The 24,223-nt window shown below is 53.3% G+C and overlaps 1 protein-coding gene across 12 annotated transcripts in view; it reads left to right on the top strand.

Annotated features, from left to right (window-relative positions):
* Window positions 1–22,870, top strand: part of DYSF (dysferlin) — a 205,276-nt gene extending 182,406 nt beyond the window's left edge. For all 12 annotated transcript variants that reach the window (XM_005867776.2, XM_005867772.2, XM_014540931.1 and 9 more), the window contains 11 exons: window positions 1,880–2,050; window positions 2,829–2,971; window positions 5,988–6,127; window positions 7,639–7,727; window positions 7,976–8,071; window positions 8,442–8,583; window positions 13,124–13,223; window positions 15,040–15,218; window positions 16,944–17,053; window positions 18,383–18,530; window positions 22,599–22,870. In XM_005867776.2, coding sequence (XP_005867838.1) covers window positions 1,880–2,050; window positions 2,829–2,971; window positions 5,988–6,127; window positions 7,639–7,727; window positions 7,976–8,071; window positions 8,442–8,583; window positions 13,124–13,223; window positions 15,040–15,218; window positions 16,944–17,053; window positions 18,383–18,530; window positions 22,599–22,637 — 1,357 coding nt within the window. In that variant the 3' untranslated portion in view covers window positions 22,638–22,870. The remainder of the gene's footprint in view (window positions 1–1,879; window positions 2,051–2,828; window positions 2,972–5,987; window positions 6,128–7,638; window positions 7,728–7,975; window positions 8,072–8,441; window positions 8,584–13,123; window positions 13,224–15,039; window positions 15,219–16,943; window positions 17,054–18,382; window positions 18,531–22,598) is intronic.
* The last annotated feature ends 1,353 nt before the right edge of the window (window positions 22,871–24,223 follow it).

Below are 24,223 nucleotides of genomic sequence, written 5' to 3'. Positions count from 1 at the left end.
TATTTCCTCATTGTGCGCTAAAGGCTTGAGTCCTGGTAGAAACTCCTAGTTAAACCCGTAAACAATTACCTCAAAGATCAGAAATCTAAATAGGAACCCAAAGCATGCATTTGCTAGTTAGTCTCTTTTTTTAAGATTAACTTTTCTATTGGAATAATTTTAGATTTATAGAAAAGTTACAAAGATAGTACAATTTCTGTATACCCTTCACTCAATTTCCCCCACTGTTGACATCTTACCAAACCATGGTATATTTGTCAAAACTAGTTAATGATATTGGTGCATTACTACTTGCTAAACTCTAGGCTTTATTAGGATTTTGGCATTTTTCTCCCTAATGTCCTTTGCCCGTTCCAGGCTCTAATCCAGGATCCCTCATTAAGTTTAACGATTACCCTCTTGGCTGCACCTTTGTCTGTAGTGATGAGATAGAGCAGTGGTTCTCAACCTTCTGCCCTTTAAATAAAGTTCCTCATGTTGTGACCCAACCATAAAGTTATTTTTGTTGCTACTTCATAACTGTAATGTTGCTACTGTTATGAATCGTCATGTAAATATCTGATATGCAGGATGGTCTTAGGTGACCCCTGTGAAAGGGTCCTTCAACCGCCAGAGGGGTCACGACCCACAGGTTGAGAACCGCTGAGATAGAGGAAGGATGTGAACTCAAGAAAGTAAGGTGCTTCTTGAAACCTAAGGAAAGGAAAGATCAGTCCCGTTGCACGGGCGCAGCTCCCAGACATCCTGATGTGCTTGCTCTTTGGAAGTGACCTTATTTAGGCTAAAGAAAGGAGAATCACAGGGCGGTCGGCAGCTATTTCTCTAGCCCTTGTAAGGAGATGGCGGGATGTTCTGATATTGTTAAGAGACACATTGGATTTACAAACTGGTAGCTACCAAGTTAGCTGTAGTCACTTAGCTAAACAGCAGGGACCCAATGAGCCTGGGGAAGTGCCATTTTTGAAGGTGAAACAGTCTTTGGCAGTGATGAGCCATCCCCAGCTGGGATTGGAGGAAGGGCTGCAGAGAAGATGGGGGCGGGAGCTCTACTTGGTGAGCTCCAGTGGCCAGCATGGGGGCACAGGTTCTCTGGTTCTCAGTGGGCCTCTCCACAGTCTCACTGCTGGAGCCCCAACTCCCGAGGGGCAGGATTCAAACTGGCTCCAGTCTGGCCTTGTGGTGGTCCAGCCAAGATGGGAGCAATGTGGCTCCTCCCAAGTGGAGCCCCTCTCTCCTCACTGCCACAAGCTCTTTCTCTTCCTCGAGTGTGAGAGTGTGCGTTGGTCCCAGGCTGGCTCCCTCCTCAGAGAACTCACTGGGGAGAAGGGCCAACACCTCCACATTTGACCCCCATGTGGGGTGGGGGTCTCAGAATAGCAGGAGCTCTCTCCAAAAATTTCTTCACAAATCCTCTCTCCATCCTACTCCGGAAGCAGGTGTGAAGCCCCAAGAGTCCTGAAAGCGGGTCCCAGGCCATCCCCTGGGTGAACTCCAGAGCTCTGGCACCTTGCTCTGGCGTTTCGCCTCTCTGGTCTCCTGGTGTCCTGTGGGGAACTTCAGTTTTAATGTCCTGTTTCAACTATTCATTCATTCTGTGGTCTATGAGATGGGTGCTGTGTGCCCAGCCCAGGTTATTTGGGAAAACCACACACACACACACACACACACACACCCCAGTACCAGTAGAGTGCTGTGGGTGGTGTGTGTTAAAAGCTACTGGAGACCCAAGGAGGGAGGACAGCAGGGCCACTCCTGGGAGGGGAGGAAGAGGCGGGGATAGCTTTCAGGATCCTCAAGATTTTCCACCCTCTTGAGTTCCCATGGTGTCCGGTGACATGAAGGGGCGGGCGTTGTCTGACATCTGCGCCCACCCCTGCAGGATGTTCGAGCTGACCTGCACCCTGCCTCTGGAGAAGGACCTGAAGATCACTCTCTATGACTACGACCTCCTCTCCAAGGACGAAAAGATCGGGGAGACGGTCATCGACCTGGAGAACAGGCTGCTGTCCAAGTTTGGGGCTCGTTGTGGGCTCCCACAGACCTACTGTGTGTAGGTGCACAGGGGCAGGCTGCTTCTCTGACAACAATCCCACCCCCTGAACACTGAGCACGTATTGTGTGCCAGCTCACCGGTGTTCTCTCACTCAGTCCAACTGGGTCTTGTGCCAACTCCACAGATAAGGAAACGGAGGCCCGGAGACGTTATAGCTTATAAGTGGTGGGAAGAGGATTTGAGTCTCTTTGTCTGACTCTAAGAACCTTGCTCTTCATCATGTTGTTATGATCCACTTCTCCTTAAGGGCCTGGAGAGGGAAAGAGGAAAGGAGAGCTTGCAGAGGCAGACAGACAGTGGGACACATGGGCCCCAGCTGGACCCTGAGGGGATTTATGTTAGGTGAAGTCATGTGTGGACAACCCCCGCCCGTTTCCTACCAACTTGGCTCTGATTTGGGTCTGATTGTCTAAATCTGGAAATTGGAAACATCTAAGTTCTGATTCTGTGCGTATGTATTTGAACAAGTCCGATGATCTACGGGCCTCAGTTTCTCTATCTGTAAAGTGGAGATCCCCAGTCATAGTGAACGACCAGATGGGGTGCCCACTGTAAAGGGAAGGGTGGGTGATGTGCATGTGGGTACACAGGTCACTGCACGCCCCCTGCCCTCATCAGTGTCCTGGAGCATCTCTTCTTTGCCTTGTGTTTGGGCCTCAGCTCTGGACCGAACCAGTGGAGGGACCAGCTCCGCCCCTCCCAGCTCCTCCACCTGTGCCAGCAGCATCATCAGTGTCCTGGAGCATCTCTTCTTTGCCTTGTGTTTGGGCCTCAGCTCTGGACCGAACCAGTGGAGGGACCAGCTCCGCCCCTCCCAGCTCCTCCACCTGTTCTGCCAGCAGCACAGAGTCAAAGCCCCCGTGTACCAGGCAGACCGCGTGATGTTTCAGGATAAAGAATACACCATTGAAGAAATAGGTGAGCTGCCCGCTGGCCAGGAAACCTGTGGGTCTTCCTCTGTCTCCTTCTCTCTTGTTGGCCCCCTCCTGTCATAAAGGGGCCAAATGGATGCAACCCACACCAGCAGGGTGTGGTCTGGGATCTTCCAGGGTGGCACAGAGGGGGTCGGTGCTCTGGGGATCAGTACTTACCTGTGACCCTGCTGTAAAAATAAGAGGTCAAGGTGGAGCCAAGGTCAGAGCTCAGTTCAATGCCAGAGTGAGGCTCTTCTGAAGGCAAGAGCAAGGGTGAGTCTGAAGCGGTGGTCAGGGTCATGGTTAGGATCAGTCTGCTTCTGGCTTTGGGGAATCAGACTTTGATCTGAGCTTGGGGTACAGTGCACTGAGAAATAGTTTTCTACCTGAGTCGCACTAGCCCACTTGTCCCCGATGGTCCATTCTGAGCCCCCACTCACAGATCCTGCACCTAAAGCATCCACAGGGCAGGCAGGAAGTCTGGCAGTCCCCACCTTGCCCCTGGGTCTGCCTAATGCTCATGCCTGAGAATCCCACCACGTGCTTCCTGCATGTCGAGGTGCCCATAGGCCTGCGTTGCCCGCCCGGAGCAGCTCAGACTCCCTGGTGGTATGTATAGGCCCAGCTGGCCCCTCGCTCCTGCTGGTTTCAGAGATGTCTGATGTCAGAGCTGGTGCTGAGGTTAGAAAAGGGGAGCAGTGGCTTTGACTACCCCACCCAAATCCCCTCCTTCTCGTTCTGTTTTGCTGACTCCCAGGTCATGGCTGAGCCAGGCCCTCTCCATCAGGCCCTGCTCCTGCCCCATTCTCTTTTCCTAAGAATATGCATCTGTTTTAGGGGTGGTCTCATTTCCTTCTGCTGGTCTGTGAGCAGCGTTAGCCCAGGGGCCAGGACTAATGGTCATACATTGGTAGGAAAGGAAAGCCAGAAAGCTAGAGTTGGTGGGGACTCTTTTTTTTTGCAGATAAGGTTGTTGAGGCCTCGAGTGGCTAATGACCTGCCCAAAGTCACCCAGCCAGTTAGGAGCAGAGCCAGGTTCCTGGACCGGTGGTCCTGTGATGCCCTGCTGCTTTTTTAGTGACACCTATTAAAGGGTCCAGGACAGGTTTGATGAAGGGGACAGGACAGGTTTGATGAATGAACACGTGTGTATGTGTTTGTGTGTGTATGTGCACACGAGACTGAACATGGGCACACATGAGTATACATACCTGTGTGTGTAGATATGTAGAAGCTCCAGCCCCCAGTCAAGGTGTCTCATGGGAGCTCCAAGTTCAAGTTGCTGGCTGGTTGGCCAGGCTTGTCAGGGTCAGAACCATCCCTGAGTCCTCACTTGGTCCAGCGCCAGTCCCGTGTAGAACGGAGCTCCCCCTGGAAAGCACAAGGGGGAGAGGAGTGTTTGTCTAGTCATGCACCTTTCCCTAAGTGAGTGTGTGGTCTCAGCCGCCCTGCTGACCAGCTGGGCGACTGCTCTGTGCTTCATTTCTGTCATCTGTACAATGGGGATAATAGTAGCACTTACCTTCTAGGGTTATTATGAGGATTCAACCTGTTATATCTGTGAAGAACAGTGCCTGGTTCCTGCTTTATAAGTGTTTGCTGTTATTGCTATTATTTTAGCTACTGCTACTAATAGAACAGCTTGCATGAAGCAGAGAATAGCACTAAGAGCATGTAGATGCCCAGTCTGGGAATAGAGGTTACTGAGGCTCAGAGTTCAGAGTAGTCAGGGAGGGAGGGCTTCTTGGAAGGGGTGGGTTTTGGTGGGCAGGCAGGATTTGAATGGGTGGGAAAGAGGACGAAGCGCTTTATAGAAGAGGCTTGGGGAATGGGGAATCTGGAGTTTAAGTGCTGGTCTGTGAGCAGCGTTAGCCCAGGGGCCAGGACTCATGGTCATACATTGGTAGGAAAGGAAGGCCAGAAAGCTAGAGTTGGTGGGGACTCACATTAGCCTGTTTTTGCAGATAAGGCTGTTGAGGCCTCGAGTGGTTAATGACCTGCCCAAATCACCCAGCCAGTTAGGAGCAGAGCTAGATTCCTGGACCGGCGTCCTTCTGTGATGCCCTGCTGCTTCCCTAGTGGCACCTATTAAAGGGGACAGGACAGGTTTGATGAATGAACACGTGTGTATGTGTTTGTGTGTGTATGTGCACACGAGACTGAACATGGGCACACATGAGTATACATACCTGTGTGTGTAGATATGTAGAAGCTCCAGCCCCCAGTCAAGGTGTCTCATGGGAGCTCCAAGTTCAAGTTGCTGGCTGGTTGGCCAGGCTTGTCAGGGTCAGAACCATCCCTGAGTCCTCACTTGGTCCAGCGCCAGTCCCGTGTAGAACGGAGCTCCCCCTGGAAAGCACAAGGGGGAGAGGAGTGTTTGTCTAGTCATGCACCTTTCCCTAAGTGAGTGTGTGGTCTCAGCCGCCCTGCTGACCAGCTGGGCGACTGCTCTGTGCTTCATTTCTGTCATCTGTACAATGGGGATAATAGTAGCACTTACCTTCTAGGGTTACTATGAGGATTCAACCTGTTATATCTGAAGAGCAGTGCCTGGTTCCTGCTTTATAAGTGTTTGCTGTTATTGCTATTATTTTAGCTACTGCTACTAATAGAACAGCCAGAGAATAGCACTAAGAGCATGTAGATGCCCAATTTGGGAATAGAGGTTACTGAGGCTCAGAATTCAGAGTAGTCAGGGAGGGAGGGCTTCTTGGAAGGGGTGGGTTTTGGTGGGCAGGCAGGATTTGAATGGGTGGGAAAGAGGACGAAGCGCTTTATAGAAGAGGCTTGGGGAATGGGGAATCTGGAGTTTAAGTTGATGGCAATGGGGAATCTGGAGTTTAAGCCTGGAGCCCAGGGACAGCGAGGTTTCCCCTACAGAGGGTGAGACGTGAGGACCAGAAGAAGTATGTCTGGGCTTGGGTGAGGCTGTTGGGGTTAGGGGCATCCCTAGGACTACAGGTTGCTCTATCTCTTGCTCATTCAGCCCCAGCAACGTTTCTGTCTTCTCTCTGCGGCAGAGGCTGGCAGGGTCCCGAACCCACACCTGGGCCCAGTGGAGGAGCGTCTGGCTTTGCACGTCCTCCAGCAGCAAGGCCTAGTCCCTGAGCATGTGGAGTCTCGGCCCCTCTACAGCCCCCTCCAGCCAGACATCGAGCAGGTAGGATGTCAACCATCAGGCCTCAGAGTCCCCAACCTTAAGCTAGCACCACCCCAAGGACAACATGGACATCCCAGAGGCACCACCGGGGATCCCAGGATTTGGTCAGCCCCTTCTTGAGGGTGTTCCTCCTCCTCAGTCTGAGTGTCACCACTGTTGGCCTTCCAGGGCACCTGTTGGGCCTGGCCTCCTCTGGCTACCTGCAGGCCCTAGGGCAGTGATGGCAAACCTTTTGAGCTCGGCGTGTCAGCATTTTGAAAAACCCTAACTTAACTCTGGTGCCGTGTCACATATAGAAATTTTTTGATATTTGCAACCATAGTAAAACAAAGACTTATATTTTTGATATTTATTTTATATATTTAAATGCCATTTAACAAAGAAAAATCAACCAAAAAAACGAGTTCGCATGTCACCTCTGACACGTGTGTCATAGGTTCACCATCACTGCCCTAGGGCCTGGGGAATGAGGCTGAGTTGCCTCCTTCATCTCCACGTAGGCCAGACCCCTGACTTCCCATGAGTCATTCTGAAGCCTTGCTGCTTCAGCCTGGCCTCAGGGTGCCCTCCTGTATCATCAGTCATGACATCTCAGATGGCTGGCCCCATGCTGGGCTGCCATGGGGAGTTCAGACAGGGCGACCAGCACCCTGTGACAGAATGGCAGAGCAGCCACAGAGAACAGTCATCGGGAGGGCCACAGGTGTCCTGCCACGCAGGAGGCTGAGCAGAGGGACAGCAGGCCCAGGGTGGGTGAGCTCAGGAGGAAAGAAAGGGTTTCAGGCAAAGAAGGGCCGAGGCAGCTATGAAGGTGCTGTGAGAACAGGAGGGGACCCCATCTCTGCTGTTTGGAACTGAGCTCTCTTCCCCTTGGTGGTGTGGCCACCAGCTCCCCAGAGGGACACAGCCCATGTCCAAATGTCAGCTCTTGCCTTCTCTAGCTCTGTGACCCTGAAGAATTTACTGCAACTCCTGCTCCTTCTTCTATAAGATGGGGACAAAAAACACGTGACCTGCGGAGATAGGGAGCTGAGGGGCAGCAGGTAGATGGTTTCCTGTTGTAGAAATCCTGGGAGCCTTTCTATGATGAAACATGCTCTCTGACCCCCCCAGGACTTAGAGCATGCCATCCCCTTGGCCTGAAATATTAAAAAATGAGTTCGCGTGTCATAGGTTCGCCATCACCGACTTAGAACATGCCATCCCCTTGGCCTGAAATGTCCTCTTCCCCTTTTCCATCTGGCACACTGAGTCTCAGCTCAGATAGCACCATCTCTGAGAAGCCTTCCCTGACCTTGATCCCCAGGCACAGACCCAAGTCATCAGTCTGTGGGCCATGGGCTCACCTTTGCAGTTGGCCCTGTGGTCCCACTTGGGGCACCTCCCCTATGGGGTGGTGAGCCTCTCCATGGCCGGGCCTGGATTTTCTCTGTCATGTGCCCCAAGAGCAGATGGTCATAGATGTTGGTTGAATGAAAAGGATGTGAGAGAACAGGGTCATGTCTCCTCAGGGGAAGCTGCAGATGTGGATTGACCTGTTTCCGAAGGCCCTGGGGCGGCCTGGACCTCCCTTCAACATCACCCCACGGAGAGCCAAAAGGTGACTTGCTCCAGCCACAGGCTTAGAGCTGAGCAGGGTGGTGGGATGGTCCTCGCCAACTTGGGTGGGACAAGGAGGTTGTTCTTGGGCTGGGCTTTGGACCACCCGGACCACAGGATACCAGTCTTGTCCAGCCAGGCAAGCATCCAAGTCTTCTTGGGCGAGGTGGCTTCTTGGCTTCTCAGTCGAAGACCTCTCCCCCACTGGTGGGAGATCCATGTGATGTGAATAATTCTTCTTCCCCACAGGTTTTTCCTGCGTTGCATTGTCTGGAACACCAAGGATGTGATCCTGGATGACCTCAGCCTCACGGGGGAAAAGATGAGCGACATTTATGTGAAAGGGTAGGGAGTCCTCCTCCTGCCCACCCATCCCAGCCCCACGGTGCTGCCCCATTGGGAAGGGGGCTCTAGGGTAGGGAGGGGGAGGGAAAGAAAGGAAGGTGGGTTTAAGGGTGTGACCTCTGCCTTTGGGGAGTTGTTTCCCGACTAGATTTCTTCTTCCACATTAATATTGGGGTTGACGATGTCTGCCGAGAGAAAGTTTAAAAGTTTGTGGCCTCATTGGTACATCATGGAGATTTCTTGAGAATGATTTCTCCTTTATCATTTACCAAGTTCATGTACCTTCTTAATGCCTCATTTGCCCAAGGTGAGGATGCATATTGTGGTGGAGACCTTAATTAGAACTGTTCTCTAAAATGTGTGTGTCCAGTTGGATGGTTGGCTTTGAGGAACACAAGCAGAAGACGGACGTGCATTATCGGTCCCTGGGAGGCGAAGGCAGCTTTAACTGGAGGTTCGTGTTCCCCTTCGACTACCTGCCAGCTGAGCAAGTCTGCACCGTCACCAAGAAGGTGAGTGTTGTTCCTGTCCCCCAAGGTGCTAGCTCCTGGGCTTTCTGATGTCAGGGTGATCGCACTACCAGCACTGGCATGCCATAGTCATACCCCCTCCGCCCCAGTGCCCCCTCTCTCCACTGGAACAAGCACTGCCATCATTGCAGAATAACCGTCACCATTGTCCCTCACTTCCAGTGTCACATTCTCCATTGTCCCCTTACTCCCAACGTCACCACACCATGTCCCCTCACTGCCAACATTACCACACCATTGTCCCTTCACTGCCAACATTACCACACCATGTCCCCTCACTGCCAACATTACCACACCATTGTCCCTTCACTGCCAACATTACCACACCATTGTCCCCTCACTGCCAACATTACCACACCATTGTCCCCTCACTTCCAGTGTCACCACACCATTGTCCCCTCACTGCCAGTGTCACATTCTCCATTGTCCCCTCACTTCCAGTGTCACATTCTTCATTGTCCCCTCACGGCCAACATCACCACGACCACTGTCCCCATCACTCATGACATTGCCACAGCTTCTCCCACTGCTCCATTACTGCCAAAGCCACCACCACCATCTTCACCATCCCACTACTTCTTCCACTCTCACCATCATTGCTATTGCTGGCATTGCCGCCATCCCACAACCACCCCACACAGGTGCTACAACCATCATATGTAGCTAACTCCAAATCCTAAAACCACTGCCTTTCTCTGAATCCTAGATAAATCAAGAGGAAGGGTCACGGGGTCTGGGTGGGAAACCAGTATGGCTATCATCACGGCAGTGGGGCAGACCTTGTGCAAGCATGTCAAACTCGCGGCCCACTGGCTGCAAGTTTGACATGCTTGCTGTAGAGCTTCCCAAGGGGGTGCCTACCTGGCTGATGGATCGGGTGTTGCTTAGCTACGTTCCTCCTGCTACCTAGTGTCCTACATTTCCCCATCTGGTGCCTGTGGTTATTGTCCAAGCTGGACAGTCACTAGGGAGTGACTCTGCCCTTCCAGGCCTCAGAGTTTTTGTTCTTTTCTCTCCACCTCCCTTCTCTCACCCCAGACTGAAGGCACCCAGGAGAGCCGTCAGCACCAGCCAGAAGGGAGGGGTGGGTTCAGGACCTCTGCTCTTTGTGTCTCAGCATCTTCCAGGGGAGCTCTCATCTGCGCTTTCCTCTTGAAATAGAAGTGAAGAGTTTTCCCCCACTCCTTCCTGGTGGCTCTACACCTGCCCTTAGCAAGCAGACCCAGATCACAATGAGGAGGTGCTGTGGGCAGTGAGGGCTCGCAGCCAGGCTGACTGGAGGTGGAGAGCACCTAGAATCAAGCTTCTCTCCTATTCGACATAGTAAATACCTCTCTGGTATTTCGGTTCTGCTGGTCCGATTTCCGTCCAGAGGTAGCTCACGGCTTCAAGCTGCAAAGGTTCTCTGATTCCCCTTTCTTTCCTGAGTGGTTGAGTGGCTTAAAGAAGGGAAATAATAATGTACCCCAGCCGACTTGTCTTCCTAATTCTCTTCATTACATCCCTTCCGCATGACCCCCTCCCGACTCGACACACAGGATTGTATGCATTCTAGAGAAACCAGAATGTGCTGTGGAGCACTCTGAAGCCGTCAAACAGAAGAAAATATGGGTTAAACAAGGTTAAATGAATTCTTTCACCCAGAGATTGCTGCATAGTGCCTGCCAGGAAATAGAATTGAGCTACAGCCCTGGTTCTGTGCAGGCCAGGAAGGCCTAGCCTATGTGTAGCTTTGATCTTGTCAGCCTTTGCTCAGTGTGCTTGTCTATCACGAGATGTTTCCATAACAAAGCAAATGCTGCCTTTGGTGGGGAGGGCTCTAAACCAAGCAAACAGTTTGCTGTGGACAGACGGAGTGGGGGCTGGGAATGGGGAAGGGAGGGCCGAGGCCTCCTGCCCACCAGCTCTGGTGCTCACCAAGCCCTAAAAGGGGGTAGGCGTGGGGGGAAACTGAGGCTGAGACACGATAGGCCTGCTCAAATGAGAGGCGGGACAACCCCTTCGTTGCGACAGGTGGGGATGTCAGCAAGAAGGTGCAGGACGCAGAGGCTTCTGCATTTTCTACAAAGTAGGAGGAGAGAGAATCTCCCGCTACTGTGGCAGGTGATGTGAGACAAATGGAAAAGGCTGGAGGTAGCTATTATCCTGAGTGAGGGAGAGGAAGAGGGAGAGAGGGAGGGAGAAAGAGAGCGGGAGAGGGAGAGAGAACAGGCTCCTTGCTGGTATGGAGAAAGTTACCCGGAAGTTCTGAGGGCCCAGCTGGGTTGCTAGGTGAGAATTTGAGATGGGTCCATTCTGGCCATGATGGGGTTTCATCCCTGAATTACAGGCACCGCAAGGAAGAGGAGAGAGTTGGGCGGGCTCCTGGTGGCAGAGCCTGGGCCAGCCCTGAGAGGATGAGAGGCCCATGGGGACTGCGGGGTGGAGAGGAGGAAGGGGAGTGGGGAGTCCAGAAGAGGCTCCAGGAGTGGGGAAGGCTGGGGAACGGGCATGCCGTGTGGTGCGGGCTCCCGGAGAGGGTGGCTGGAGGGAGGGCTGGAGGAGGCTGAGAAACAGAGCCCACGGGATTCTGAGGTCACCAGGGGCGTGAGGGAGAACTGGCTTGACCCAGGTCCTTCTGTGGGCAAAGGGCCCTGGGAGGCAAGTGCAGCGTGCACACAGTGGGGCACCAAGGAGCCAGTCTGGGCTACAGGCCCGAGTCTCGGGGTGGGTTTGTGTGGGGGCACTGAGCAGCCTCTGGGCTCCTCGGTCATGCAGCAGAGCCGGCCCTCTGCCGAGGGGTTCAGGGCCTCTGGCAGGCAGGCCCTCCAGGGACCCCATTAACCAGACGAGACTGTCGTAAAGTACAAGGTCTCCTTTCATCCGGCTGCTTTGAACCACCGCTGGTCGCCCTGGCCGCCTCCCCACCTGGAGCCCAGCACACCCACCGGGGCCTGCCTGCGCGTCAGGCACCCACCCTGCAAATAAACAGCTAGTAAAAGGGCCCAGACCGGGAGCGTAATGAGCGCCTGGGACCTGGGGGGCCATTCCCCAGGCTGGAGCCCCAGCCCAGCTGCTCCCACCAGGGGCTGTTTGAACCTCTGGCTCATTACTGAGCCCATAAACCAGGCCGGCCGGAGGAATGGAGGCTGCTGGCGGCCTGCACAGGCGGGCCTGCGGTGCTGGCCATAAAAGCCCCGCCAGAGGAGGCAGGCACCTGCAGGAGGGCCGGGGCCCGGAAAAGGGGGAGGCACCAGACAGGGGCTGGGGGGCCAGGGCCCAGCTGGGGACCTGAGACCCTTCACCAAGTCAGGCCGCGGTCCAGACGGAGGCTGGGTGCTTTGCGAGGTGACCATTGCTCGGGTCATGGTCCCGGTTTAGGGGCTCTGTGGGTTTGCATGGCTCGGGGTGGCCACACAGCAGGCACGAACCTGACTGGGCAGCGAGGCTGTGTGTACGAGGCCCCCAGGGCCAGACAACCACGTGTGGTCAGCCGTGTTCCCCAACTCCCTATGGAGTCTGTCTCTCCGAGACTCAGTCTAGGCCCCTGCTGTGACCTGCAGGCTGGTCGGAATGTTTCCTGTCCTTGCCACTGTTCGGGAGAGGCGACAGTGAGAGGACAGAGGACAGGCATGAGCAGGAAAGCCCCAGTGGCAGTGCTTTGGGTGGAGTGAGTCTGGACCCAAGGTAAACCCAGGCCTCGGCATGCCCAGTCCCCATCCTTCAGTGGCTTGGTGAGGCCTCTTGGGAAGAAACCCAAGATGACAGACTCAGGCTGCCTGGTGAGAGGGAGCTGGGATGGGGAGCGCAGGAGGGCGGGGGAACTTGCCAGCACCAGTGGCTTTGGTTTGCCCCAGAGCAAGGTCTCAGGGGGTGAAGGTGGGTGGGTTGGCATGGCGGGGAAGGAGCTGGGGCCACTGCCCCCCAGTGTCAGCTCCTTATAGCAGTGTGTCAGGGGTGGGGTACCTCAAGTTCCCAGCCAGCCCACTCTGTCCCCAAGATCACAAGGGCAGAGCAGGATTTCGAGGTGCGAACTGGACTCTGAAACCTGACTGCCTGGTGTGGACCCTGGTCGCCACTTCCCAGGGGTGTGACTCACATGGTACCTGCTCTGCTTTTCTCAGCACCGAGGCGTGTCTCCCTGATAGGTTATTGGAAAGAGAGATGAGTTCATAGTGGTAAAGGGCTGGCGCCTAAGAGGTGCCATATTACTATTACTATTATTAGCTGTCAGATCGTGGGCAAACGCTTAACTTCTCCAAGCTTCTGTTTCATCAACTGTAAAACAGGAGTGAGAACATCGAATCAGCAAATTGAGAGGATCCAAGGAGCCACCTGTGTGAAGGGAGCCTGCACGGTACCCTCCTGAACCAGAACCCTGCTCTTTGGGGTCTCATGAGTTTTCCCGCCAGAACCTGGCTCTGGCAAGTCCCTAAGGGATGCCCCATCCCACTGCCTCCTCCAGGCAGCCGTCCAAGCTGGAAGGGACCAGCCTCTCTCTAATCTCTCTTTTCACTTCCTTCTCTGCTCCTCCTCTGGCCAGGATGCTTTCTGGAGGCTGGACAAGACTGAGAGCAAAATCCCAGCGCGAGTGGTATTCCAGATCTGGGACAATGACAAGTTCTCCTTTGACGACTTTCTGGGTGAGCACTGCTTCTCATCAGCACCGTTCTGTACATTGGGGGCGACTCCAGAGCCCCCCTGTGTGTGTGTGCCATTCTTGGCTGGCTGGCAGGAGGTGCAGTCCTACTTTCTGCCCGCAGGGAGCTCAGAGTCCCTGGTCCTTGGTGCTGAGTGAGATCCTTGATGAAGAGTAGTGCCAGCGTGGTCAGCAGGATGGTCTAGTAGCAGAGGTGGCATTGACACTGCACCACGTTGGATGGTAGGACTCAGATAGGCGAGGAAGAGAGGGAAACACAGGCTAAGGCAGTGCAGGCATATGCTGTCCATCGCTGGCTGGCTGGCATCAGGCTTGACAGGATGCCTTCCACCCCTCCCCCGCCCCACCCCTCAGTCTAGATGCAGACTGAGCCCAGCCAGTGAGGGGCTCAAGACACTCTTCACCCTTGTGCCTGAGTGATGACCGAATGAGTGAACATGTCTCTCTCCCCCAGGCCCCAGACAGGATTCTTGGGGGCAGAAGTGTGCTGAACCCTGAACTGGGAAGCAGGGAGCACAGGGCCGAAGGATATGGTAGAGACCGTGTTCTCACAGGAGTGAGATTTGGGGGGAGGAGGACGGCCTTGTATGGGGCCAACAGGCTGGACTGTAACAGTCCCATCACAGCTATAAAAGTTAACCAGGAAAGTGCGGTCTACCCATAGAATGGTATATTATTCAGCCATAGAAAGAATGAAATACTGATACATACTACAGCATGGGTGGACCTTGAAAGCGTGCTAAGTGACACATATTTTATGACTCCATTGATAAGAAATGTCCACAATAGGAAGTTCTATATGGCTCAACATTGTTAGGCTTGGAAGAAGGGGGGAATGGGGAATGGCTGCTAATGGGTGTGCTGTTTCTTTTAGGGGTGGTCAATTTTGAATTAAAATGACAAATTTTATGACAAATAGATTTTTCTACGAAAAAACAATTACCCTTGTGCCTGAGTGATGACCGAATGAGTGAACATGTCTCCATTCCCCCAGGCCCCAGACAGGATTCTTGGGGGCAGAAGTGTGCTGAACCCTGAACTGGGAAGCAGGGAGCACAGGGCCGAAGGATATGGTAGAGACCGTGTTCTCACAGGAGTGAGATTTGGGGGGAGGAGGACGGCCTTGTATGGGGCCAACAGGCTGGACTGTAACAGTCCCATCACAGCTATAAAAGTTAACCAGGAAAGTGCGGTCTACCCATACAATTGTATATTATTCAGCCATAGAAAGAATGAAATACTGATGCATGCTACAGCATGGGTGGACCTTGAAAGCATGCTAAGTGACACATATTTTATGATTCCATTGATAAGAAATATCCACAATAGGAAATTCTATATGGCTCAACATTGTTAGGCTTGGAAGGAGTGGGGAATGGGGAATGGCTGCTAATGGGTGTGCTATTTCTTTTAGGGGTGGTCAATTTTGAATTAAAATGACAAATTTTATGACAAATAGATTTTTCTACGATAAAAACAATTTAAAATGGATGGATGATAGATGTAGACAATGAATGGATTCGTGCATAGGAAGATGAATAGTTGAGCTCTCTTAAGGCAAATCAATAGGTAGATTAGTGGGCATATGGGTACGTGAGTAGATGGATGGGAAGCTGTATGGATGGAGTAAGAGGGCATGGATGGGGAGCTGGAGTTTGAGGGATCTGACCTGTGGCTAAGCCCATGGATGGAGGTTGAGGAGGTAACTGTGAGTTTTTGTGGAACCTGCCCCGCCCCTGGGTGGGACTCGCTGCCAGTGACTGAGAAACCCTCCGACAAGGAACCCCTCTTTGCCACAGGCTCCTTGCAGCTGGATCTCAACCGCATGCCCAAGCCCGCCAAGACGGCGGAGAAGTGCTCCCTGGACCTGCTGGATGACACTTTCCACCCGGAGTGGTTCGTGTCCCTTTTTGAACAGAAAACAGTGAAGGGCTGGTGGCCCTGTGTGGCAGAGGAGGGTGAGAAGAAGATCTTAGCGGTAAGTCTGCTCCCCGCCAGCCAGTGGAGGCACCAGAGCATTTGTGTGCCTGTCCCCCCTCTCTTGTCCTCCCTCTCCCTGGTTTCCAAGGCGCCAGCCATCTTCCCTTTCTAGTTCCCAGCCTTCCTCTCCTTGAGGCTCACATACCAGGGGAGCCCATTTAAATCTAAAGATGCGCTTATCTCCCTCTGACCCTGTTTGTGCTCCGGCTCCTGGGTCTTCACAGTGATCTGTGTGCTGGGACCCCTCTGGCCTAGGCTCCTGTAGAGGACAGGGGTCCTGCCTCGCTCACTCGAGCAGGACCCTACAAGGGACCTTCCTTGTCCTACTGTTCTTGCCCAGAGGTCTGCTCAGGGGTGTGACAGGGGGCTGTGAGCTGTCCTTCCTCTGCAGAGGAAGTGAATCCCTGACACTTTATTTAGAAATATAGGCCGTCAGCCAGCCCCTAACGTGGCCCTTGAAATAAAATACCCTTGTTGTATAATGAATCATAACAACAAGAAATAATGAACACCTCAAAAAAAATGAGCAAAGGGCATGCATAGATAATGCACAAAAGAAGCACAGATGGGCATTAAACATTTGAAAAGGTTGACTCCCCGTAGTAATTAAATAAAGGCATATTTTAAAGTGTGAAAGCTTTTTGCCTATTAAATTAGGATTTAAAACCAGAAGTGCTCACTTCTGGTGAAGATGCAGACACGCTCCTCATTGACTTCTGCTGGGGTGCTCACGGTTCTACCAGGTGTGGAAGCAATTCGGTACATACAACAAGAGATTTAACGATACTTATGCCTTTGTCCTCTGTCATCCCACTTCTAAAAATCTCTCCAAAAGAAATCACCCGCTAAAAGGGAAAAAAATAGGTTCTGGGGTATTTGCTGCAGCATTATTTATAGTACTGCACAGTCGGAAACAACCTAAATGAACCAAAATAAGTAGTTTACGAAACAAATTATGGCCAACCATCCCATAGAATGTCTTACAGCCACTACGAAGCAAACTTTAAAGAGTATATAATTATACAGTAAAATAGGATGTATTTCTCAGTGAAAGAAGCAAGCCGGAGAAGTATGCGTACACAGTGTGGTAGTTCACATACTTGCCGAGAACACCGGCTCTGCTGCGTCACAATGTGAACGGGGCGTGTCTCCACACCGTGGAGGCGCCGCTGATGTTCTCCTTCGTCTGCACAGGCAGACCTCGGAGATATTGTGGGTTTGGTTCCAAATAACCACAACAAAACCAGTCACACGGATCTTTTGGTTTCCCAGTGCATATGGAAGCTATGTGTACACTATCTTGTAGTCTGTTAAGTGTGCCACAGCATTATGTCTATAAAAACAATGTACCTACCTTATTTTAACAATACCTGATTGCTAAAAAAATACGAAACATCATTTGGGCCTTCAGTGAGTCGGAATCTTTTTTGCTGGTGGAGGGTCTAACCTTCAATTTGTAAAAAATGCAATATCTGCAAAGCGCAGTAAGCAAAGCACAATAAAACAAGGTGTGCCTGTGTATTTCTGTAGTTTTTAAATGCTCTACGAGGAGCAGTTACTGCTTTTATGATCAGATCAACCCAATAGCACTAAAAAAATTAAATAAAGTGGCTCTTACTATTGTCCTGGGGTCCAGCCCTTGTCTTCCCTACATCATAGGCCCCTCCATCAATGGCTCCTCTCCCGGCCATTGGGCAGAGCCTCTGTCCCTCTGTCTCCACAGGGCAAACTGGAGATGACCTTGGAGATCGTAGCAGAGAGTGAGCATGAGGAGCGACCTGCTGGCCAGGGCCGGGATGAGCCCAACATGAACCCCAAACTCGAGGACCCAAAGTCAGTGCCAAGCCCCTGATCCCCGATGCCCAGGGGAGCTGGGAGGTGTAGCCACGGTCTAGGAGGCATCTATTGCAGAAGTCATGAAACATTTAAGAAGGTCACAATGCCCACATGGCCCAGAGAGGGCCACACAGTGTTAGGGGGCAGGTGACAGACGCCATTCCAGGAACACTGGGCTCCTCAGCTAGTTCCGGAAGCGGGCACTGTTGGGTAGCTATTGGCTGAGTGCTGAGCAAGCTGTCATATGGCATGTACATGCTGTGCTGTGGGACTTTCTCTGCTGGGTTGTTATTATCATCTCATTTTACAGGTGAGGAAACAGTCTTAGCAAAGTTGAGTAAGGAAAGTGGTGAGGCTGGAATTCTCCCACTTGATCTGATTGGCTCTGGAGCCTGATCAGGGTTTTTCCCTTGACCAAGCTGTCTTCCATGGCTCTCCTGGTGTCAGTGTGGCTTTCAAACAGTCTTTCAGCCGTCATTTTCCCATCTGTGAAATGGGGGACCGGTCCTTATCTTCCCTACCACATAGGCCCCTAAGTGGATGTAGACGCCTTGAAGGCAGTTACTGGGGGCTGAAAGACTACAGTTGGGGGAGGTGGTGTCAGGGTTGCATTTGCTAGGTCCTCCCCTGTGGCCTGTGTGGCTCAAGTCAGACTTAGCAGAGACAGCCCACTTTATCACCAGGCTGCTCCAAGTGCCACGGGGCTGGCAGAGTGGGGAGAGCCATCCTGGGATGGCTGGGATCTGGCTGGAAAAACGAGAGAGGCCCAGGAGATCCAGTGGCATGTAGTTAAAAGGCCATTATTGCGACACAAAATCCTGCAAGCTCATTGAGTTGTGAGGCTGACCTTGGGGCAGGTCTTGAGGTTCTTGGTTATGAGAGAAACTGGGCTCACTTCCCATGGACCAGCCATGTGTATCTAGTCAGGTGGCTTGGCTTATCTGGGGCTCATTGGGCCATAGCTCACTTAATGTGACAGTCCCTTGAGGTTCTGCCCAGCTCCCAAATCTCTAGTCTTTTAAGTCCTGGGTCAGGAAGGAAAGAGGGTGGCAGGGAAGGTGTCCTGGACAGAGTGGCAGAGAAGGGGCCCCTGAGGGTGTATAGGGTTGGTGGCACCATGAAAAGAAGGGCAGCTCGGGTGGGGCTCACACTATAGCAAAGGCTTGGAGGACAAGGGAATGCAGGTGAGTTCTGGGGTAGGAACTGGGTCTCCAGGCTGGGTGGGGCCTGGGGCTGACTGTGGAGGGTCAGGGTGGTTTGGGAGCAGGACTTGGAGAAAGCGGCCATGGTAGGTCTGCCTGCTGACCTCTGGGATCTCACTTCCAGGCGCCCTGACACCTCCTTCCTCTGGTTCACCTCCCCGTACAAGACGATGAAGTTCATCCTGTGGCGGCGGTTCCGGTGCACCATCATCCTCTTCATCATTCTCTTCATCCTCCTGCTGTTCTTGGGCATCTTCGTCTATGCCTTCCCGGTGAGCAGGCCGGGCAGGGGAGGCACAAGCCCTGTCTTGGAGGAGCTCCTGGTCTGATGTGGGGGGCACAGCTCTTGACCTCCAGCAGAGCCCGGACTCAGGGAGAGTCGGTCCTTGTCCTCAAAGAGCCCCAGTCTGATGGAGAGACGCAGCCTCTGTCCTTGCAGAGCCCACGGTCTGAGGAGGGAGACATGACCCCTACTCTGGGAGTTCCCAGTCTGGTAGACAAAGTCCTACCCTTAGGGAGCTCTTAGTCCAAAAGGGGAAACAGTTCTTGCTGTCGATGGGAAGACATAGCTGTCCTCAGCAAGCCCCTGGACTATGTAATCAAAGGGTAGGTGAGCCCCTGGGTAGGGGGAGTGGGGGACCTTCCTGTGGAGGGTGTGGGCCTGTCCCCCTCTCTTGTCCTCCGTCAGGAAGGGACGGTGTAGATGGCAGAATAGAGGAGGAGGTCCCTCTGTTTGCGAGGATGGCACCTGCTGAGGTCCAGAGGAAGGGACCTGGGGCCAGGAGAGGGTCTCTTGTCCACCTGAGCACAGTGACACAGTGTCCCGCCTCCTGCAGAGGGTAGGCCTGGGGGAAGATGTGTGTGGATAGACAGGAGGTGGCCCTCTCACGTGGTACAGTGCACATGGGGGTCCCTTTCACCTGGTGAGAAGCCAGTTGTTGCCCCCCAGCTCCATGGGGCCGCGCCCAAAAGAGGAGGATCTGGGGCTGTATTCTTGGTCTTGGCTTCCCTGGTCCTCACAGCTCATCAGGGGAACCCTGAAGATGCTCCAGCCCCCTACCCTGTCCCCCAATGTCTCTGGAACTTGAAACTTTGAAGGGACCACAGTGTTACCAGGCTGATGCCTGACTTTTAATATTCTTTAAGCAATTTTAAACCTTTATAAATGAAAATTTCAAACTGATATGAAAATAGGATGGCATAATCAACTCCATATCACCCTGATTTGTTGTTGTTTTTTAATCCTCATTTGAAGACATTTTTCCATTGCTTTTTAGAGAGAGTGGAAGGGAGGGAGGGAGGGACGGAGAGGGAGAGGGAGAGAGAGAGAGCGAGCCATCGATATGAGAGACAAACATCAATTGGTTGCAGGTTATTGAACCTGCAACCCAGATGTGTGCCCTTGACTGGTAATCGAACCCTAGACCCTTTGGTGTGCTGGCTGACGCTCTAACCACTGAGCTATGCTGGCCAGGGCCATGTCACCCTGATTTGAATGGCAAAGAAGGAGACAACCAGAGAAGAAAAGGGACTGGCTCAGGGCTTCAGGGCAGTCTGTTCATGGCTCCTAATGCAGGGACACTGTAGGCCTCAGTCTGGTCAAGTGCAGTACACACACAGCAAGCAGTCTGCTCTGGGAATAACTTGCCTGTGTGCATTTTGCTTTGTGAATCCTGCAGGAGGAGGAGGTGGGTGGAGAGCTCTCTCCCGCAGTGACTGGCGAGAGCCCATGCACCAGCAGGGTTTCCATGTGTGAGAATGTAATTTAAAGTTATATATATAAAAGGCTAATATACAAAGTGTCTCCTCGGGAGTTCCACCTGGAGACTGGGAGTTCGATTGCTCACTATGATGTGCGCTGACCACCAGGGGGCAGCGCGGAACGAAGGAAGGCTCCGGCCGCCAGCCAGAAGGCCCTGATGGGCCCTGATTGCTGCCCAGGCCTAGGGACCCTAACAGTGCACGAATTTTGTGCACTGTGCCTCTAGTTTCATTATAATGTTGATGTGATGCTGGAGGAACTTAACTCTTGTTTCTATCAGTTAGCTTATGGTAAAAATTGGTTTCGTTATATGTCGCGTCACAAGTGTCAGAATTTGTTGACGATGTTGAGTGAGGACTTACTATATTAGCAGCGCTGACCACCAGGGGGCAGCATGGAACGAAGGAAGGCTCCAACCCCCAGCCTGAAGGCCCCGATCGGCCCTGATTGCCGGCCAGGCCTAGGGACCCTACCAGTGCACGCATTTCGTGCACCGGGCCTCTAGTTTCATTATAACGTTGATGTGATGTCAGAAGAACTTAACTCTTGTTTCTATCAGTTAGCTTATGGTAAAAATTGGTTTCGTTATATGTCGCTTCACTTAAAGTGTCAGAACCTGTGGACGATGTTGAGTGAGGACTTACTATATTAGCAGCTTGCACCTCTTGTAGTTAAAACCACAAAGCCATCCCTTTGGTCTCTTACATGGACTGTGGAGACCAGCAGAGGGAACCATTTGGGCCTAAGTGACAAAGGAGGGTCTAGGTCCAGAAATTCACGGTCCTCCCATCAGCATAAGGATGCGCGGGTTGGACTGGGTCAGCTCTGACCTGCTGTGCTAGCATAGTGGTTAGGGGAGCCCTTTCACCTTCCTTGGGGGCCTTCACATCAAGCCAGTGTCCTCCTGAAGAGCTAAGGGGAGGGCAAGGCAGGGCCAGAGTGACATCCCCACCACCCTTTCTGTGCCTAGTGCCTGCCCCTGCCTGGCGGGGGGAGGAGAGAAGATTTCCAGTCACGAGGGAACCATTTGGGCCTAAGTGACAAAGGAGGGTCTAGGTCCAGAAATTCACGGTCCTCCCATCAGCATAAGGATGCGCGGGTTGGACTGGGTCAGCTCTGACCTGCTGTGCTAGCATAGTGGTTAGGGGAGCCCTTTCACCTTCCTTGGGGGCCTTCACATCAAGCCAGTGTCCTCCTGAAGAGCTAAGGGGAGGGCAGGGGCAGGGCCAGAGTGACATCCCCACAGCTCTTTCTCTGCCTAGTGCCTGCCCCTGTGAGGCAAGTGGGCAGCAGACCAGGCCTTCAGGGTCTGGAGAAGGTGCCCCGCTGCCTGGCGGGGGAGGAGAGAAGATTTCCAGTCAATTCCAGCCCGTGCTCCTTCCTTGTCCCTAGAGCAGCCTTAACCCCGGGCCCTGTGGGCAGAGCAGAGGGGCACTTTGCCGCTAGCCCTGGTCAGAACCCTCCCCTGTCTCCGGGGTCTCTAGCAGTGGCCATCACCCTCCTTTGAGTTCTTCTGAAAATTGTCCTCTTTAAAACACCAACTTCACCATCCCTCTCCCAGGACTGGCGTATCGGGGGACAAATCATAGGTGAGAGGTCCAGGGCTGGAGGGGCAGCCTGGGCCTGAGGCCGCAGACTGGTTATGTGGACAGGCCTTTGCTACAACCTGGGCAAATCTTGCTTCTCTCCAGCCAAGTTGCTCCATCACCTGGTGGCCCAAGACCTTCACCTGGCTTTTTGGCCTTGGGGGGAGGGCAGAGGGCCTGGTGGAGGGGACTACGTCGAGGGGCTGCTCCTTCCAGTTGGTCTAGTCTCCCACCCTCTTGGAAGCTCCCCTGGGAGGGGGACAGGGAGGGCAGCCTGTCTGGTTCCTCCCGCTGCCCCCAGCCAGCGGGAGCAGGGCCAGCGTGGGGAGGCAGCGGATCTGGCGGGAAGGCTTTGTTTCCAGAGCTGGCTTTCCCGGGCCGGCGCTGGGGAACATACTGTCCCAATTAGGAGCCCTGTGTTGTGTTGTATGTGTTTTCATGGTTTGGGGGGAGGAGTGGGGTGGGAGATTCCTTTCAGTCCTACAGCAGCCAGGGTCTAATCAGGGGTGACCCATCCCAGGTGCTGGCCTGCATCGCGGGTCATCCCCGTACACCAGCCCCCCAACTCTCTCTCTCTCTACTTTCTGGACAGGAGCATGGTGGCCAGTGAGCCCTGGGTCCATGTGGGAGGGGGCGAGGGTCATGGCCATGCCTTCAGGCCACCTGTCTGACGAAGAGGCCAGGGCAGGCCCTGGTGGTCAGAATCCTCTTGGCTGTGGTTGGAACATGAGAGTAGGCCCTGGATTGATGGGGGAGAAGACAGAGCAATTCAGGCAGCTGTGGCCCCCCAACTGGGAGGGTTCCAGAAGAGTTTCAGGAAAGTCTGGGCTTGTGTGATTGGCAAGGGCACCAGGAGGGTGGTGTTGAGCTGAGTGAGGGGTAAGGGTGCTGAGGGCGAAGTGCAGGCAGGTGGTTGAGTAGATGAGCCTCCTTTCCCTGCTCCGTCCCTCCTGCAGCTGTCATCACGTGTCCCTGCCTCCTCTCTCCTCTAGAACTATGCTGCCATGAAGCTGGTGAAGCCCTTCAGCTGAGGACTGCCTGGCCCAGGACTGGCTGCTTCCTCTGCCCAGCTCAGCTGAGCTCCTCCAGACCTCCAGGCCAGACCGTCCTGCCAGGGTGGGCAGACAGACAGGTGGACTGGCACATGCTCCAAGAGTTGGTAACATCGAGCCCTGGGATCACCCACTTTCATCATTTCTTCCTCCCCCAGTTCGACCCTTTTTGGATCAGCCCATGTGCATTTCAGTATAAAATGGTTGGAACCTCAAAGCTGTGTTGGTGTGTGTATCTCTTTAGAACCTGAATGGGGTGTGACTGTGTAGGCATGTATCTGCGTGGGCGGGGTGGGAGTGGAGTGTGGAACATCTCTGGCTCAGCCTTCTGAGTGGAACTGTGAATCTTTTGTCAAGACTGCTTGTGGGCAGGGTGAGCTTTGAGGCTTAAAGACCCAGTGTGTTCTGTGTCTCCAGGACTTTCCGCCTCCCCCTCCCTCCTCACTCAGGCATCACCTCTTCCCTTTCCAGGTGCCCTTTGCTTAGGTCAGCGGTTCTCAACCTGTGGGTCTCGACCCCTTTGGCGGTCGAACGACCCTTTCACAGGGGTCGCCTAAGACCATCCTGCATATCAGATATTTACATTACGATTCATAACAGTAGCAACATTACAGTTATGAAGTAGCAATGAAAATAATTTTATGGTTGGGTCACAACATGAGGAACTGTATTTAAAGGGCCCGAAGGTTGAGAACCACTGGCTTAGGTAATAGTTACCTTTGCCTTGTGGTCACACTTGGGAAGGAGTTCCACTTTATGAAAATTGAGCCCCAAGGAATGGGTTGGGCCAGAAGCTATCTAGACAGGGCGGGCTGCTGGTCTTGGGATTTCTTGGGATCCCCTCCCTCTGCTTCCTCACTCTTCTTTCAAGATCTGGTCTGGACAAACACACCTTTTTCTTGTGGTCTGAAGCTTAGCATTTGCCATGGGTCTGACATCTCCTGCAGGAATCAAGTTTAATCCACGGGAGCAGCAGGAACATACTTAGAGAAAAAGCAAAAAGCATGAAAACATCTCTCCCCCGAGGGCTGGAACTCTGGAGCGCAGCTGGCCGCATTCTCCTTTTACCCAGGAAGCGTCTCCTATTTCCCGCTGTGAGCCCGCTCCTTGGCCCAGACCCCAAGGCCCCAAAGTGATCCTTCCAGACGCCTTTGTCTTGACTGCACTCTGAGATCTAGACAGGGGCCCTGCCAGGTCCCCCCTGATCGGCAGGGCTGGAAGTGATTGGCACAGGCTGGCTGATGACCTGGGCCCTCCTGGAAGAGGGAGCTACACCTCCAATGCTGAGTGATTCTCTCTTCAGGAGAGGGCAGGCTGGCGGTGGCCTTCAGTGTCCAGGCTCTGCATGGGCCTGAGAACCTGGGTGTCTAAGTCCTGAGACCTTGACAACGGAACCCTGGAGCCAGGTGGCAACACCTCACACAGAACACGGAGCAGGGACCAGGGTCCAAGGTTCTTCTGAGAAGGTCAGTCTGGTGATGCACTTTCCTTGAGCACCCACTGCGCATGCCTGTGCCAAGGCCCTGAGAATCAGCCTCCTACAGAGGAGACTGTAGGAGAAAGGG

Source organism: Myotis brandtii, unplaced genomic scaffold (genome assembly GCF_000412655.1).
Source record: "Myotis brandtii unplaced genomic scaffold, ASM41265v1 scaffold251, whole genome shotgun sequence".
In the NCBI taxonomy this organism is placed as follows: Eukaryota; Metazoa; Chordata; class Mammalia; order Chiroptera; family Vespertilionidae; genus Myotis; species Myotis brandtii.
Note: the sequence above shows the minus strand (reverse complement) of the source record. Positions and strands in the feature narration are given on the sequence as shown.